This window comes from Nerophis lumbriciformis, linkage group LG19, assembly GCF_033978685.3.
Source record: "Nerophis lumbriciformis linkage group LG19, RoL_Nlum_v2.1, whole genome shotgun sequence".
Taxonomy (NCBI): Eukaryota; Metazoa; Chordata; class Actinopteri; order Syngnathiformes; family Syngnathidae; genus Nerophis; species Nerophis lumbriciformis.
Window position 1 is genome coordinate 4,785,343 of NC_084566.2, and position 16,282 is coordinate 4,801,624.

A 16,282-nucleotide genomic window follows, 5' to 3' on the forward strand; every position below is an offset into this window, starting at 1 on the left:
GAGACAGCAAAGAAGAAAGCTGAAGGAGGGAAGCGGTGTATTGCGGCCGACTTCAGCAACACAAACACGGCCGGTGTTTCATTGTTTACATTTAGCGTGCAAGGACGGGTGTGGAAGAAGTGTCAAAAGATGGAGCTAACTGTTTTAATGACATTCAGACTTTCAATAACGGAGCAGCATCTTCTCATCCGTGGCTCACTAGTGCAACAACGCCCGAAATGTGTCCCGTGAAAAACCATCTGAGCAGAACTCTCTAATAACTAAAGTTCCTTGGGTGAATAATGTAAACTCACTACACAGGTATGTTTTAGCGCTTTCATGGCGAGTTTACTGACAGATATAAGTAAGAACTTTACACTACTTTATATTAGAAATGATAACAGTGGAGGATGAATGTCACATAACAAGAAGATAGAGAAAAAGAAGCTAATCGACTACGGAGTCGGCACGGACTACAGTGACGGATGTGCACGCATTTTCAGGACTTATGCAGATCTCAAATACTCATCAGCAGGTACCAGAAGGTAAGAAAATTTGCTTTTGCATAATATTGTGAAACAAAACGCCAGATAATATGTCTGCTAATGGGTGCCGGTCCTTTTACACACACCATAGTAATACTTGTATCTCTGACTACGGTAGCCGTAATGGGCCGACAATCCATCAAGCGGTGCGGCTTCAAAGTCATACTAAAACACGTTGACAGATTTTTGAGTGCCGTGTGTAATGTTCTATATTTTCATTGGACCATTTAAAGTTTAGGTGTTGTTTACTGGCGTCATCTTGCAGTCTACACATCTCTTGTGTGATTGCCATCTACCGTATTTTCCGCACTATAAGGCGCACCGGATTATTAGCCGCACCTTCTATGAATTACATATTTCATAATTGTGTCCACCAATAAGCCGCCCCGGACTATAAGCCGCGCCTACGCTGCGCTAAAGTGAATGTCAAAAAAACGCTGCGCTAAAGTGAATGTCAAAAAAACAGTCAGATAGTTCAGTCAAACTTTAATAATATATTGAAAACCAGCGTTCTAACAACTCTGTCCCAAAATGTACGCAAATGTGCAATCACAAACATAGTAAAATTCAAAATGGTGTAGAGCAATAAATAGCAACATAATGTTGCTCGAACGTTAATGTCACAACACACAAAATAAACATAGCGCTCACCTTCTGAAGTTATTCTTCATTCGTAAATCCTTCGAATTCTTCGTCTTCGGTGTCCGAATTGAAAAGTTGCGCAAGCGTGGGATCCAAAAATGGCCGGCTCCGCCTCGTCGAAGTCATCGGATTCAGTGTCGCTGTTGTTGTGCAGCAGTTCTGTGAATCCTGCCTTCCGGAAAGCTCGGACCACAGTTGTGACCGAAACTATCTGCCCAGGCATTTACGATCCACTGGCAGATGTTGGCGTATGTCGACCGGCGCTATCTGCCCGTCTTAGTGAAGGTGTGTTCGCCTTCGGAGCTGTGTGAAAAAAGCCACCCGGCCTCTTCGCGTAAACTTCCCTTAACCACTCGCTCATCTTTTCTTCATCCATCCATCCCTTCGAGTTAGCTTTTATGATGACGCCGGCTGGAAAGGTCTCTTTTGGCAAGGTCTTCCTTTTGAATATCACCATGGGTGGAAGTTAGCATGGCAAGCTAGAACCACAGTGAAGGATGACTTCTCATTCCCTGTGGTGCGAATATTCACCGTACGTGCTCCCGTTCCACAGTGCGGTTCACAGGAATATCAGTTGCTGTGAAATACGGTAGTAATCCGTGTGCGGATGGAGAGATTGCGTCTTTTTATGAACCGGATCCTTGTCGCGTAGTAGGAGCCATTTTGTGGTCTTTACAGATGTAAACAGGAAATGAAACGTACGGTGATATCCGCGCGTTTTTTCTTCTTCTTCCGGGGGCGGGTGAAGCGCTTCCTGTTCTATGGGGGCGGGTGCTTTCCTTGGCGGTTGCTTGCGTAGAAGAAGAAGCGCTTCCTGTTCTACCGGGAAAAAAGATGGCGGCTGTTTACCGAAGTTGCGAGACCGAAACTTTATGAAAATGAATCGTAATAAAGCGCACCGGGTTATAAGGCGCACTGTCAGCTTTTGAGAAAAATTGTGGTTTTTAGGTGCGCCTTATAGTGCGGAAAATACGGTACTAGTCTCACTTATCATTACGCCACGTACCAAATACAATTGCTTCGAGGTCGGTAAGCACAACCAGAATTATTCCGTACATTAGGCGCACCGGGTTGTAAGGCGCACTGTCGATATTTGAGAAAATGAAAGGATTTTAAGTGCGCCTTATAGTTCGAAAAATACGGTATATAGTTGTACCAGTTTCCTTCTGCTGCTTTTGACTTGAAACCCACATTAGAAACTGTGCTGATTCTATTTCATTTCAGTTGAAAGTCGTTTCACCTTAGCCAAGGACTGTGTGTGTGTGTGTGTGTGTGTGTGTGTGTGTGTGTGTGTGTGTGTGTGTGTGTGTGTGTGTGTGTGTGTGCGTGTGTGTGTGTGTGTGTGTTTACAGTGGGCACAGTCATTCAAAGTGTGCCTGGTGCCACTCTCATATCTGTGTATTGATCAGAGCAAATGTGCACCAATCAATCTTATCTGAGCTCCACACACGCTCCACCAGAGGCAGGCCGACCCATAATGCACCAGACTGTGAGTCATAGCGATTATCATAACGCATCCAGCGTGAATTGTCCGTTACGTACACAGAGGAATGTGTGAGCGTGGAGATGCATTCGATGATAGACAAAGGCAAGAATGCAACACACATTAGCAAACAAGCACATTAGCCTCACCCATCCCTTCTTTATGTACATACTATCTATCATCCATCCCATCTTTATGTACATACTATCATCCATCCCTTCTTTATGTACATACTGTCACCCATTGTACAAACCCCGTTTCCATATGAGTTGGGAAAGTGTGTTAGATGTAAATATAAACGGAATACAATGATTTGCAAATCATTTTCAACCCGTATTCAATTGAATGCACTACAAAGACAACATATTTGATGTTCAAACTGATAAAGGTTTTTTTTTTTTTTTGCAAATAATAATTAACTTTAGAATTTGTTGCCAGCAACACGTGACAAAGAAGTTGGGAAAGGTGGCAATAAATACTGATAAAGTTGAGGAATGCTCATCAAACACTTATTTGGAACATCCCACAGGTAAACAGGCAAATTGGGAACAGGTGGGTGCCATGATTGGGTATAAAAGTAGATTCCATGAAATGCTCAGTCATTCACAAACAAGGATGGGGCGAGGGTCACCACTTTGTCAACAAATGCGTGAGCAAGTTGTTGAACAGTTTAAGAAAAACCTTTCTCAACCAGCTATTGCAAGGAATTTAGGGATTTCACCATCTACGGTCCGTAATATCATCAAAAGGTTCAGAAAATCTGGAGAAATCACTGCACATAAGCAGCTAAGCCCGTAACCTTCGATCCCTCAGGCTGTACTGCATCAACAAGCGACATCAGTGTGTAAAGGATATCACCACATGGGCTCAGGAACACTTCAGAAACCCACTGTCAGTAACTACAGTTGGTCGCTACATCTGTAAGTGCAAGTTAAAACTCTCCTATGCAAGGCGAAAACCGTTTATCAACAACACCCAGAAACACTGTCGGCTTCGCTGGGCCTGAGCTCATCTAAGATGGACTGATACAAAGTGGAAAAGTGTTGTGTGGTCTGACGAGTCCACATTTCAAATTGTTTTTGGAAACTGTGGACGCCGTGTCCTCCGGACCAAAGAGGAAAAGAACCATCCGGATTGTTATAGGTGCAAAGTTGAAAAGCCAGCATCTGTTATGGTATGGGGGTGTATTAGTGCCCAAGACATGGGTAACTTACACAACTGTTAAGGCACCAATAATGCTGAAAGGTACATACAGGTTTTGGAGCAACATATGTTGCCATCCAAGCAACGTTACCATGGACGCCCCTGCTTATTTCAGCAAGACAATGCCAAGCCACGTGTTACATCAACTTGGCTTCATAGTAAAAGAGTGCGGGTACTAGACAAGCCTGCCTGTAGTCCAGACCTGTCTCCCATTGAAAATGTGTGGCACATTATGAAGCCTAAAATAGCACAACGGAGACCCCCGGACTGTTGAACAACTTAAGCTGTACATCAAGCAAGAATGGGAAAGAATTCCACATGAGAAGCTTCAAAGATGTGTCTCCTCAGTTCCCAAACATTTACTGAGTATTGTTAAAAGGAAAGGCCATGTAACACAGTGGTGAACATGCCCTTTCCCAACTACTTTGGCACGTGTTGCAGCCATGAAATTCTAAGTTAATTATTATTTGCAAAAAAAAAAAAAAAAAACGTTTATGAGTTTGAACATCAAATATGTTGTCTTTGTAGTGCATTCAACTGAATATGGGTTGAAAAGGATTTGCAAATCATTGTATTCCGTTTATATTTACATCTAACACAATTTCCCAACTCATATGGAAACAGGGTTTGTACATACTATCATCCATCCCTTCTTTATGTACATACTGTCATCCATCCCTTGGGAATGCGGACCTTCCGCACATCAGAGCGAGGTAAAATCAGAAAAGGCCTCGCCATCTGCAGTGTCGGCTGCCAGATGGACGACATTCGCCGCAGATTAAAAAATAAAAGTGAACCTTGAAGTGAGCGTGATCAAGGAAGAAACAGGCAGCATCATGCAATGGGGAGCATACGGAAGGCAATAAATTCATGAATATGGAAAATGTGTCATACATCCGGGATGTTTTATAAGGTGCCTGAAATAGTACTAAGCAACGGCGTCTGTCTGGAGTTGATCATGTAAAAACAAAAGGAAACAGAAAGGTTGCTGACATGACAGCGAGATGGGAAATGCAAGACTTTGTCCTGGGTCACCACTTCCTGTGCGTATTTTTTTCGAAGAATATTTTCACAGTAAATGTGCCCGATTTACTTCCTGTATAGATCCTAGAGTGGTGATGTTGCCTCATTCCTGTGAGATTATTGCGTGTGACGGAGGCATTAAGGAGTGGGACTACACAGGGCTAGCTGCAGTGTGTTCAAACAACCACCAGGTCCCCTCCTGCTCCGGCCCGGCTGCACCAAATGATAATATAAATACATTTAATAAAGTCAAATACAAATAAGGCAACAATAGAAGAATCCTACACTTCTCTTTTGTAAAGTAAATCTGAACAGCCGATATGGGCATCTACATCAACTATATCAGGGGTCGGCAACCCGCGGCTCCGGAGCCGCATGCGGCTCTTTGATCACTCTGATGCGGCTCAGCTGCATACTTGCTGGTGCCTCTCGCAGAAACCTCCCGTAATTAATATTCTCCGATTTTCACCCTTGCAATGATAATAAGGGCATGCCGTGACGGTACAACATTTAGCACCCTCTACAATCTGCATTATCAGCGTGCCAGCCCAGCCTTTTATTGTATGCTTTTTCTGCTAGCACACGTAAGTGACAGCAAAGCATAGTTGGTCAACAGCCACACAGACTGACGGTGGCCATATAAAACAACTTTAACACTCTTACTAATAATGCGCCACACTTTGAACCAAAACCAAACAAGAATGACAAACACATTTCGGGAGAACATCTGCACCTTAACACAACAGAACAAATACCCAGAATCCTATGCAGCCCTGACTCTTCCGGGCTCCATTATACACCCCTGCTACCACCAAACCCCGCCCCCACCCCAACCCTGCTCCCTCACACATCAAACCCCCCCCCCTCTGTGCGTCGGTTGAGGTGGGCGGGGTTTGGTGGGAGAGTTAGGGCTGCATGGAAGAGTTAGGGCTGCATGGGATTCTGGGTATTTGTTTTGTTGTGTTTATGTTGTGTTACGGTGCAGATGTTCTCCCGAAATGTGTTTGTCATTCTTGTTTGGTGTGGGTTCACAGTGTGGCGCATTATTAGTAAGAGTGTTAAAGTTTTTTATACCGCCACCGTCAGTGTAACCTGTTTGGTTGTTGACCAAGTATGCCTTGCTGTCACTTACGTGTTCAAGCAGAAGCCCCATACAACGTGTGGCTGGGCCGGCACGTCGGTTGTAGTGAGCGCTAAATGCTGTATCATCACGGCACGTTCGAGAGAATAGTTGCCCTGAAATTCGTAGTACGCCGGGATAATCGACAGACTACGGCTTGTCAAGTATGACGCTGTCAAGCGTCATTCATATAAAACCCGCGGGCTGCACTAACACTAAATTTTCATGTTAAGGTGTGGGCCGCGTGTCTGAGACCCTTGGTTAATACATAGCACAAAGCAAAAAAAAAACTTCATAAACAGTGTTATTTCATGTTAAATTTCAAAATATTTTTGTGGCTCCCATTGTTTACTTTAATTTGTGAAACTGGTCAAAATGGCTCTTTGACTGGTAAAGGTTGCCGACCCCTGAACTATATGATTTGCCTGAGAAGCTGGACAGGACAAAAAAAACAAAAAAAAAACAACCACCAGGTAGCATCAGTGAGCTAATAATACTGTATCATCTCTTTCTATTTGGACTTATTAGGTCGGTAGCACATTCTTCACTCACGCTTAAAGTGAAAAATAAGGCAGAATTAAACTGGTAACATCTGTACTTAAGGCCGCAATGATTCATCGATTAAATGGATTAATTATATTAGAATAAGTGTAATTAAAATTTTATAAGAACATCTTATTTTTTTTCAGTTTTTAATTTTTTGTATTTTTTTTTTTTAATGGACACATGTTAAAACAAATTTATATTGATTATATGCATGTATTATGAAAAAAATAAAGGTTAGAGAAAGCAGAAAAATATTGTTTATTTCAACTATTTTCCTTAAAAATGAAGTGGTCTATAAAGTGTGTTTTATCTGATTAAATGGAAAATAAAACAATTAATGGATTATTTGAATGTTAAAATAATCAGAAACTGCTGCAATAATCCAATTCTTTGTTTGTATGTCTGTCTTTTCAAGTGGACCACATATTTGTGTACTGTGTTTACATTGACGCACACATGTACATAACATAGTAGAAACAGTGTCGCGAGCTTACCTACCCTTTTTAGTGGTACATTATTTAGGTAGAGAATAAATATTTGCCGTTGGTTAGTGTATTTTGGCAAATCAAGAAGAACATGAGAAGCAGAATTAACACAGAAAGTTACATGATTTACACCATTTTAAATCTTGGGGGGGATTCGGTTCAGAATCGATTCTCAATTCAACATGATCTGACAATAAAGCCTTTTTAAAACAGGTTACAGAAGCTCCTATTGGCGGCTGATGTCAAATGATGAATCAAGTGACGTCTTGGTGAAGATTGATGATCGCAATTTTTAGGTCTATTTTTTTAGCGGACAGACAAGCTTCACGGTGTCTCGACTGAATGAGCAGGTATCGGACACCTGGGTCTCCTTGGACGCATCCTCGCTCATCCACGCGGACTGGACACTGGTCGAGAGTCGGTGGGCAGAGTCGGCTCTCTTGGTTATAATGGATTAGATTTATATAGCGCTTTTCTAGACACTCAAAGCGCTTCACAGAGAAGTGAGAACCCATCATTCATTCACACCTGGTCACACCTAAGATCATGCAATACATGCCATAAAACATGTTATATACATTAGGACTGTATGCAATTGTGTTCAACACGGTATGTATGAATGATAGAGACTAAAAAATAAAATGATGTCCTCAGTAAAAATAATTCAGTCTACAGATTGCTTTGTTGGGTCTGCTCCTGTCTCTGGCCATGCTCCGCCCACCCCAGCAGACAATGGCGTGGAGCACCGCAGAGACCACCACAGTGTATATGGGTTTTGAAACTATGTTTTTGTTTGGTTGCTTGTCTATGCATGGTGCAATCGTGTGTGCGCAATATATATTATTGGTTAATTATTTTTTGTTTTTCCGTTGTTTTACTTTTGTAGTTGTATGTAGAAATGGCACTGCTGGATTGATTGAGAAGTTTATTGACATCTTAAAGGGGAACATTATCACAATTTCAGAAGGGTTAAAACCATTAAAAATCAGTTCCCAGTGGCTTATTTTATTTTTCGAAGTTTTTTTCAAAATTTTACCCATCACGCAATATCCCTAAAAAAAGCTTCAAAGTGCCTGATTTTAACCATCATTATATACACCCGTCCATTTTCCTGTGACATCACATAGTGATGCCAATACAAACAAACATGGCAGATAGAACAGCAAGCTATAGCGACATTAGCTCGGATTCAGACTCGGATTTCAGCGGCTTAAGCGATTCAACAGATTACGCATGTATTGAAACGGATGGTTGTAGTGTGGAGGCAGGTAGCGAAAACGAAATTGAAGAAGAAACTGAAGCTATTGAGCCATATCGGTTTGATCCGTATGCAAGCGAAACCGACAAAAACGACACGACAGCCAGCGACACGGGAGAAAGCGAGGACGAATTCGGCAATCGCCTTCTAACCAACGATTGGTATGTGTTTGTTTGGCATTAAAGGAAACTAACAACTATGAACTAGGTTTACAGCATATGAAATACATTTGGCAACAACATGCACTTTGAGAGTGCAGACAGCCCATTTCAGGCTATATAATAGTCATTTATGACTATTTTTCCACGATTTTAGCACTCAGGTTAACCATACCTAAATAGACACAAAATACTGCAATACACAAGACTACCCGAATGTACTCGAATGATTGAAAAAAATAAATGTTTTTAAGCTAAATTATTGGTAAACACAGTTTATGTATAATAATTTACGTAAAACCGCGAGTAATGAATAAAGTTTTCATCAATTAATATATTCTGTAGACATACCCTCATCCGCTCTCTTTTCCTGAAAGCTGATCTGTCCAGTTTTGGAGTTGATGTCAGCAGGCCAGGGAAGCTAGGGTTGATATTATTCTCTTGATCATCTTCGGTGGCACAAGGGACGGTTGCCATCTCTGTTGTAGCATAGCTTTCGTCGGTAAAGTGTGCGGAACAAACGACTGACCATTTCGTCGGCTTTCCCCATATCCTCGTATTTTGAACAAATTTCGTCCAATTTCTTGCCACTTTCGCATCTTTGGGCCACTGGTGCAACTTGAGTCCGTCCCTGTTCGTGTTGTTACACCCTCCGACAACACACCGACGAAAGTGAGAAAATGGCGGATTGCTTCCCGATGTGACGTCACATTGTGACGTCATCGCTCCGAGAGCGAATAATAGAAAGGCGTTTAATTCGCCAAAATTCACCCATTTAGAGTTCGGAAATCGGTTAAAAAAATATATGGTCTTTTTTCTGCAACATCAAGGAATATATTGACGCTTACATAGGTCTGGTGATAATGTTCCCCTTTAAATAATTGAATCCATGTAATGCTTTAAAAAGGCAAATGGATGGCACAAAAACCCCTTTTAATGTATTTAATGTCCTTTGTGTTCTTTGATGTTTCCCTCTTACACACATGTTTGTGTGCGCTATGGCTATGAGGTTTTTTCCCCCTTGGCCTCAGTATGGATCCCCTCTCCAGGGGCCCAGGCTTAGACAGCGTTTACCTGTTTCTCACCTTTTTTGTAAGGACCGCCGTAAATTGGCAGACCCGTCAGTGATCCTGTTCTGTCTCCTCGTAATGTTTGTCTGATCTTGAATGGGATTGTGCTGAAAATCTTAATTTCCCCTCGGGGATTATGAAAGTTCTTCTGATTCTGATTCTGATTAATGCCTGGCTGGCGATGGACTGACATACCCTCTGCCATCGACCGCCAGCTCGCCATCGACCTAATGTTGACCCCTGAATTAATACGTGATCATAATGTAGCGTGAGGTTCTGATACATCCCTGCAGTTTTAGTTAGGCACCAAATACTGTGTGGTTATTATTATTATAGCTGTATCTCTCATGCATTGCTGAAACATGTTTTAGTTAGGCACCAAATAGTGTGTGGTTATTATTATTATTGCTGTATCGCTCATGCATTGCTCCAAGACTGAGCAAAAAGGACTTACCTCGACACACGTTGCCATTGTCGGGTTCGAAGCCTGCCTTGCACGTGCAGCTGCCGATCGGAACCATCCACTCCCCATCTCCGTTGCAGTACAGCTTTATGGGAACGTCCACTTCTTCCGAGTTGGAAATGCAAATCCCCCTGGAAATGACCAGGGAGGTGCTCTCTGCACCGGTCATGGTCTCTGGGAAGATGGCAAAGTTCTGCACCACGCTGGGACACTTCTTGTAAAACACCCTGACCGACAGCAGAGACATGCAGGCGCCGTAGTCCTGGAAGGCCAAGTAGAAACCGTTCTTGGAGAGCGGCCCGAAGCTGCGGACCTCCGTGTTGACCTTCATGAGGCGTCCACCGAAGTCCACTTGCGAGAAGCTCTCGTCGGCAGCGATGGTGTCCACCTTGAGGTAGGGCGCCTCCATCCAGAAGGCGGTGCCTTTCGTGGCGATGACGGCGTCGCTTTCGTAGTAGTAGAGGTTGAAGGTCTCCTTGCAGGAGCCCGGCACTTTGGGGATGGAGCTGCAGTCCCGCACCGTGAAGCGGATCTCCACGTAGATCCTCTGCGCTCCGCGCCGATCGATGAAGGTGGTGAGGAGCCAGTTGTTCTGACTGGGCTCGAAGACGTTACACACCTGGTAGGTCCGGATGGTGTTGAGGTTCTCGTCATAGCCGCTCACCTCCTCCCACTGAGAAGAAGAAGATTGTTTGGTCAGCACTGTTTTGTTCCAATGGAGTGTGTGCCATGGTCCTGCTCATATTCAGCAGTCCTACAATAAATATACAGCCGTGGTCAAAAGTTGTAAATAACATAATGTCATGGCTGTCTTGAGTTACCAATAATTTGTACAACTCTTATTTTTTTGTGACAGAGTGATTGGAGCACATACTTTTTGGTCACAAAAAACATTGAAGAAGTTTGGTTCTTTTATGAATTTATTATGGGTCTACTGAAAATGTGACCAAATCTGCTGGGTCAAAAGTATACATACAGCAATGTTAATATTCGGTTACATGTCCTTTGGCAAGTTTCACTGCAATAAGGCGCTTTTGGTAGCCATCCACAAGCTTCTGGTAAGCTTCTGCTTGAATTTTTGACCACTCCTCTTGACAAAATTGGTGCAGTTCAGCTCAATTGGTTGGTTTTCTGACATGGACTTGTTTCTTCAGCATTGTCCACATGTTCTCAATGGGGTTTAAGAGTTGTAGAAATTATTGGAAACTCAAGACAGCCATGACATTATGTTCTTTAGAGCAGTGGTCCCCAACCACCAGTCCGTGGACCGATTGGTACCGGGCCGCACAAGAAATAAAAATAAAAAATGTTTAATTTTTTTAATTAAATCAACATAAAAACATAAAAAACACAATATATACATTATATATCAATATAGATCAATACAGTCTGCAGGGATACAGTCCGTAAGCACACATGATTGTATTTCTTTATGACAAAAAAATAAATAAATAAATAACCCCCCCTCCCCGGTCCGTGGGACAAATTTTCAAGTGTTGACCGGTCTGCAGCTACAAAAAGGTTGGGGACCACTGCTTTAGAGTGTCCGCCCTGAGATCGGTAGGTCGTGAGTTCAAACCCCGGCCGAGTCATACCAAAGACTATAAAAATGGAATCCACTACCTCCCTGCTTGGCACTCAGCATCAAGGGTTGGAGTTGGGGGTTAAATCACCAAAAATGATTCCCGGGCGCAGCCACCGCTGCTGCTCACTGCTCCCCTCACCTCCCAGGGGGTGATCAAGGGTGATGGGTCAAATGCAGAGAATAATTTCGCCACACCTAGTGTGTGTGTGTGACAATCATTGGTACTTTAACTTTAACTTCTTTACAAGTGAATGTAAACTTTTGACCATGACTGTATGTCAAAGGAAAAGTGTGTTCCAGCCAAGGAAGATGTGTTAAAAATGACCAAAAATGTGGCAAAGATATTCATAAAAAAATATTTAAATTGTTTTTATTACATTGTGTTTGGCTGATGTCGCTTTTATTTCCAACATGCATACAATTACAATGTAATGCATCACATATCTCCAGTTGTTCCATCACAGCTTGTAACACGAGTAGGAAGAACCAGATCTTATTTAATCCTACGCCTTTTCGTATCATCACAGTTTTCCCAGACTTTCTTCCAGCTTCGGATTGTCTGAAACTTTCATTAGGGGTCGTAATGCCACCTGTTGCTTTTGCAGAAATTTGACGATCTGCAAATTAGTTTTTGTTTGACCTGGCAGATATTTGGAGGGTTTTAGTTTAATGATACATGCATGTGGAGTTCTGGACAGGAGTATCATCAAATCATTGTGTTTATTAATACATCTAAATTTCTCTGGACCCAAGCGAAATTAGTTTGGCGAATGCCAAACTTTTTGTAAGTTGCTTTTTTTTTTCCAACAACCTTCACCACAGTCATGGAATAATATATATATATATATATATATATATATATATATATATATATATATATATATATATATATATATATATATATATATATATATATATATATATACATTTTTTTTTGTTTGTTTGTTTGTTTTTTTTGGGCTGGACATGTCTCCTGCACTTTTTCAAAGAGTAGTGTTTGTCCCCTGTACTTTTTAACATCCAACAATAATGTTAGGCTATTGAATGGAGACAAGTCAAACACTAGCGTCAGGCGGAAAATGGTCGCTTGTCCCTTTAGACCATGGGTGTCAAACTCTGGCCCGCCGTCCATATTTGGCCCGCCGTGTAATTTCACTTGGCCCTTGAGGCGATATCAAATTAACACTAGAGCTGGCCCGCCGATTATATACAGCGGCGGTGCCGCGGTAACACCGCATTCACCGCTAATTGTCATACTTGCCAACCCTCCCGGGAGACTCCCAAATTTCAGTGCCCCTCCCGAAAATCGTCACGTCAGCTTTTCACCCAGTCCAACGAATGTTGGCCCAGTCACATGATATGTGCGGCTTGTGCACGCACACACACGTGAATGCAACGCATACTTGACCAACAGTGATACAGGTTACACTGAGGGTGCCCGTAAAAAATAACTTTAACACTGTTAGAAATTTGCGCCACACTGTGAATCCACACCAAACAAGAATGACAAACACATTTCGGGAGAACATCCGCACCGTAACACAACATGAACACAACAAAACAAATACCCAGAATCCCATGCAGCCCTAACTCTTCCGGGCTGCAATGTACACCCCCGCTACCACCAAACCCCGCCCACCTCAACCGACGTACGGAGGGGGGGGGGGGGGGGGGGGGTGTTGGTGGTATATTGGTGGCATCTATCAACTGTATGTGCCCGTTCACTTAAAGTGCACAGACATTGTTGATTCTGAAGGCAGATTTGGTACAGCATGGCAACATAAGCTGGCTGAATTCTGATTGGATACAAACTCTAACCTAAAAACAACAGCACTGGAAGGAGCATAATATGACATGAAGAGAATATGGATATTTTTAGATATTTAGGGAATATAAATAAAAAATGACTTTATTCTTTAATTATGATCATGATTTCTGGTTATGTTAGGCCAGCAGAGAAGGCCTTGCTGGCCCAGACGACACACCACTGCTGCCATGCATGTGCCAGATATTTAAAGGGGTTTTTTTTTGGACTAAGGCAGGGGTAGGGAACCTATGGCTCTAGAGCCGGATGTGGCTCTTTTGATGACTGCATCTGGCTCTCAGATAAATCTTAGCTGACATTGCTTAACACAATAAGTAATGAATAATTCCGCTGGTAATCACGATGTTAAAAATAACGTTCAAAATATAAAACTATCTCATGCATTTTAATCCGTCCATCCGTTTTCTACCGCACCTGTTCAAGAAATAACAATGTTATTAAAAATAATTAGAGACTTATTATACTCTAAAAATGTTGGTCTAACTTAAAAAATGCACACATTTAGTTGTCCATCCATCCATCCATTTTCTAAAGCTTGTCCCTTTCTGGGGTCGCTGGAACCTATCTCAGCTGCAGTTGGGCGGTAGGCGGGGTACACCCTGGACAAGTCGCCGCCTCATCACAGGTCCTCTGGACTAAGGTATAAATTACATTCCCTCGTAATTAATGACATTAATTAAAGAGTAATCCCGTTTGTAATTCAATTACTTTTTTGGTGAAGTAACAAGTAACTATAGTACATTTTCAGAACACCGCCCATCATTAATTATAATAATTGTGTGAATATTTGTGGTTGTTTGGAAAGGATGCTAGGGTTAAGATGGGATGGTAGACTTGGTGTGTGTCTTACGAGGTACCACTCTGATAACATCTACCTGCTACCTAACAGCAAACAAGTGGTCAGGTGGTGCATTATACAAGGTGGTGCATAACAAATTCCAAATTAGGCTCTACTGAATTACAATTAGACGGATGACAGAAATTTGCATGCAGGCGGACCCAAAGTGCAAGGCAGGTCTTTTTTCCTTCCACGTGTGACCCAGAAAGTATGTTGGATGAGCAACAGCAGCCACCTGAGGGTATTCACTGAGCGCAATATATCCTGATGAAAATGTGCCATTAACATCTGGAATCGTTACAAATTAACAGGGCAAATGACTGAATACAAACATGGGGAACTCGCTTTTAAAACGCTTTGAGCACAAACTCTCTGAGAGCATTTTTTAGCCGCAATGCTACTCGTGAAAATATGACTTGAGACCGTGTTCGAATGTATTTAGCTTACCGTACGTTTACATAAAGAGATGAATGTGGCCGACCAGCAGCAATAATCCAAACAGCCAAAGGCAAGGAGGAGTTAATGAGGTCTCCAGTGGGGGAGCGAGTGGGCCTCCAGTCAGTTCATGACGACTGGAGCCGCCTTTCAACCAAGCCAAAACTTGCCATGAACACACAGAGTGATAACAGGTGAAAGGACTGTGTGTAGTCCAAAAAAAAAAAAAAAAAAAATCTGAAGAGAGTGGAAGTGGAAAGAACACTACTGTTGGGCGGGGAGGTGGACGGTTGCCAAGGCAACAAGAACCTTAAATGTCCTTAGGTAACCAACTGCATGTGACCAAGGCATCGAGGGACACGTAGCACATGGACAGATATTGTACAATAAATAATGTAAGGCTTTACACTGCCAGGTTCAAGCGACCACATTTGTTTTTTTCATCCAAGATAAGGGTGTCAAAGTCTTTTCATTGAGGGCCATAACGCAGGTATTTCTGCCCTCAAAGGGCCATTTAAAATGAATACTGAATATATATGAATAGAAATGTTGTTACACAACTGCCCATGTATTGATTATTATATGTTTTACTAGCACACTGTTGAAAAGCAGACATATATACACATATATATATATGTACAGTGTTGGGACTAACGCGTTACAAAGTAACGCGTTACTGTAACGCCGTTAGTTTCGGCGGTAACTAGTAATAAATGATAAATAAATGGGTTGTACTTGTATAGCGCTTTTCTACCTTCAAGGTACTCAAAGCGCTTTGACACTACTTCCACATTTACCCATTCACACACACATTCTCACACTGATGGAGGGAGCTGCCATGCAAGGCGCTAACCAGCACCCATCAGGAGCAAGGGTGAAGTGTCTTGCTCAGGACACAACGGACATGACGAGGTTGGTACTAGGTGGGGATTGAACCAGGGACCCTCGGGTCGCGCACGGCCATTCTTCCACTGCGCCACGCCGTCCCTATCTAACGCGTTATTTTTTATATTCAGTAACTCAGTTGCCGTTACTACATGATGCGTTACTGCGTTATTTTACGTTACTTTTTATGTAGTATCGGCTAGAAACTGAGGATCTGAGTGTGTTTTATTGCAGCGAAGCAATGACGTGCTTCTGATTCTTCCTCTGCTCTCTCTGTGTGTGTGTGTTTGGGTGTGGGGAGGGAGGGGAGGGGGGTGCGCAATACAACGTAAACCGTTGGCCAACCAAAAAGTAACCACAGAACACTATATAGTGTTCTGTGGTTACTTTTTGGTTGGCCAAGCGGACGTGACGACAGGCTGTCCTCACTCAGATCCGCACGGACCTGGAGGGGGCGTGCCTTAAGTCCTTAAGGCACTGAAATTCGGGAGGGTTGGCAAGTATGAGATATTCTCACTTTTTTTCTTTTGTCGAGCACAAAGAAAATAACATTTGAGTTAAATGTAAGTTGTGTCTTGGATCAAAGATCCCGTCTACTGCCCAAAACAACAATTCAAATCTGCCTGGTTAGGCTCTGTGTATGTCACGTGTGCCTTCCTTAAGTGAAGCCAGGTTTACAGCTATGTTGTTGATTGATTGATTGATTGAAACTTTTATTAGTAGATTGCACAGTACAGTA

The 16,282-nt window shown here is 42.5% G+C and overlaps 1 protein-coding gene across 3 annotated transcripts in view; it reads right to left on the reverse strand.

Moving 5' to 3' along the window:
- ephb1 (EPH receptor B1) overlaps window positions 1-16,282 on the reverse strand; it is a 627,438-nt gene that overhangs the window by 380,559 nt on the left and 230,597 nt on the right. For all 3 annotated transcript variants that reach the window (XR_009817359.2, XR_009817358.2, XM_061979662.2), the window contains exon 3: window positions 9,967-10,648. Coding sequence is in view for 1 of the 3 variants with exons in the window: in XM_061979662.2 (XP_061835646.2) it covers window positions 9,967-10,648 (682 nt within the window). In the remaining 2 variants the exon portion in view is untranslated. The remainder of the gene's footprint in view (window positions 1-9,966; window positions 10,649-16,282) is intronic.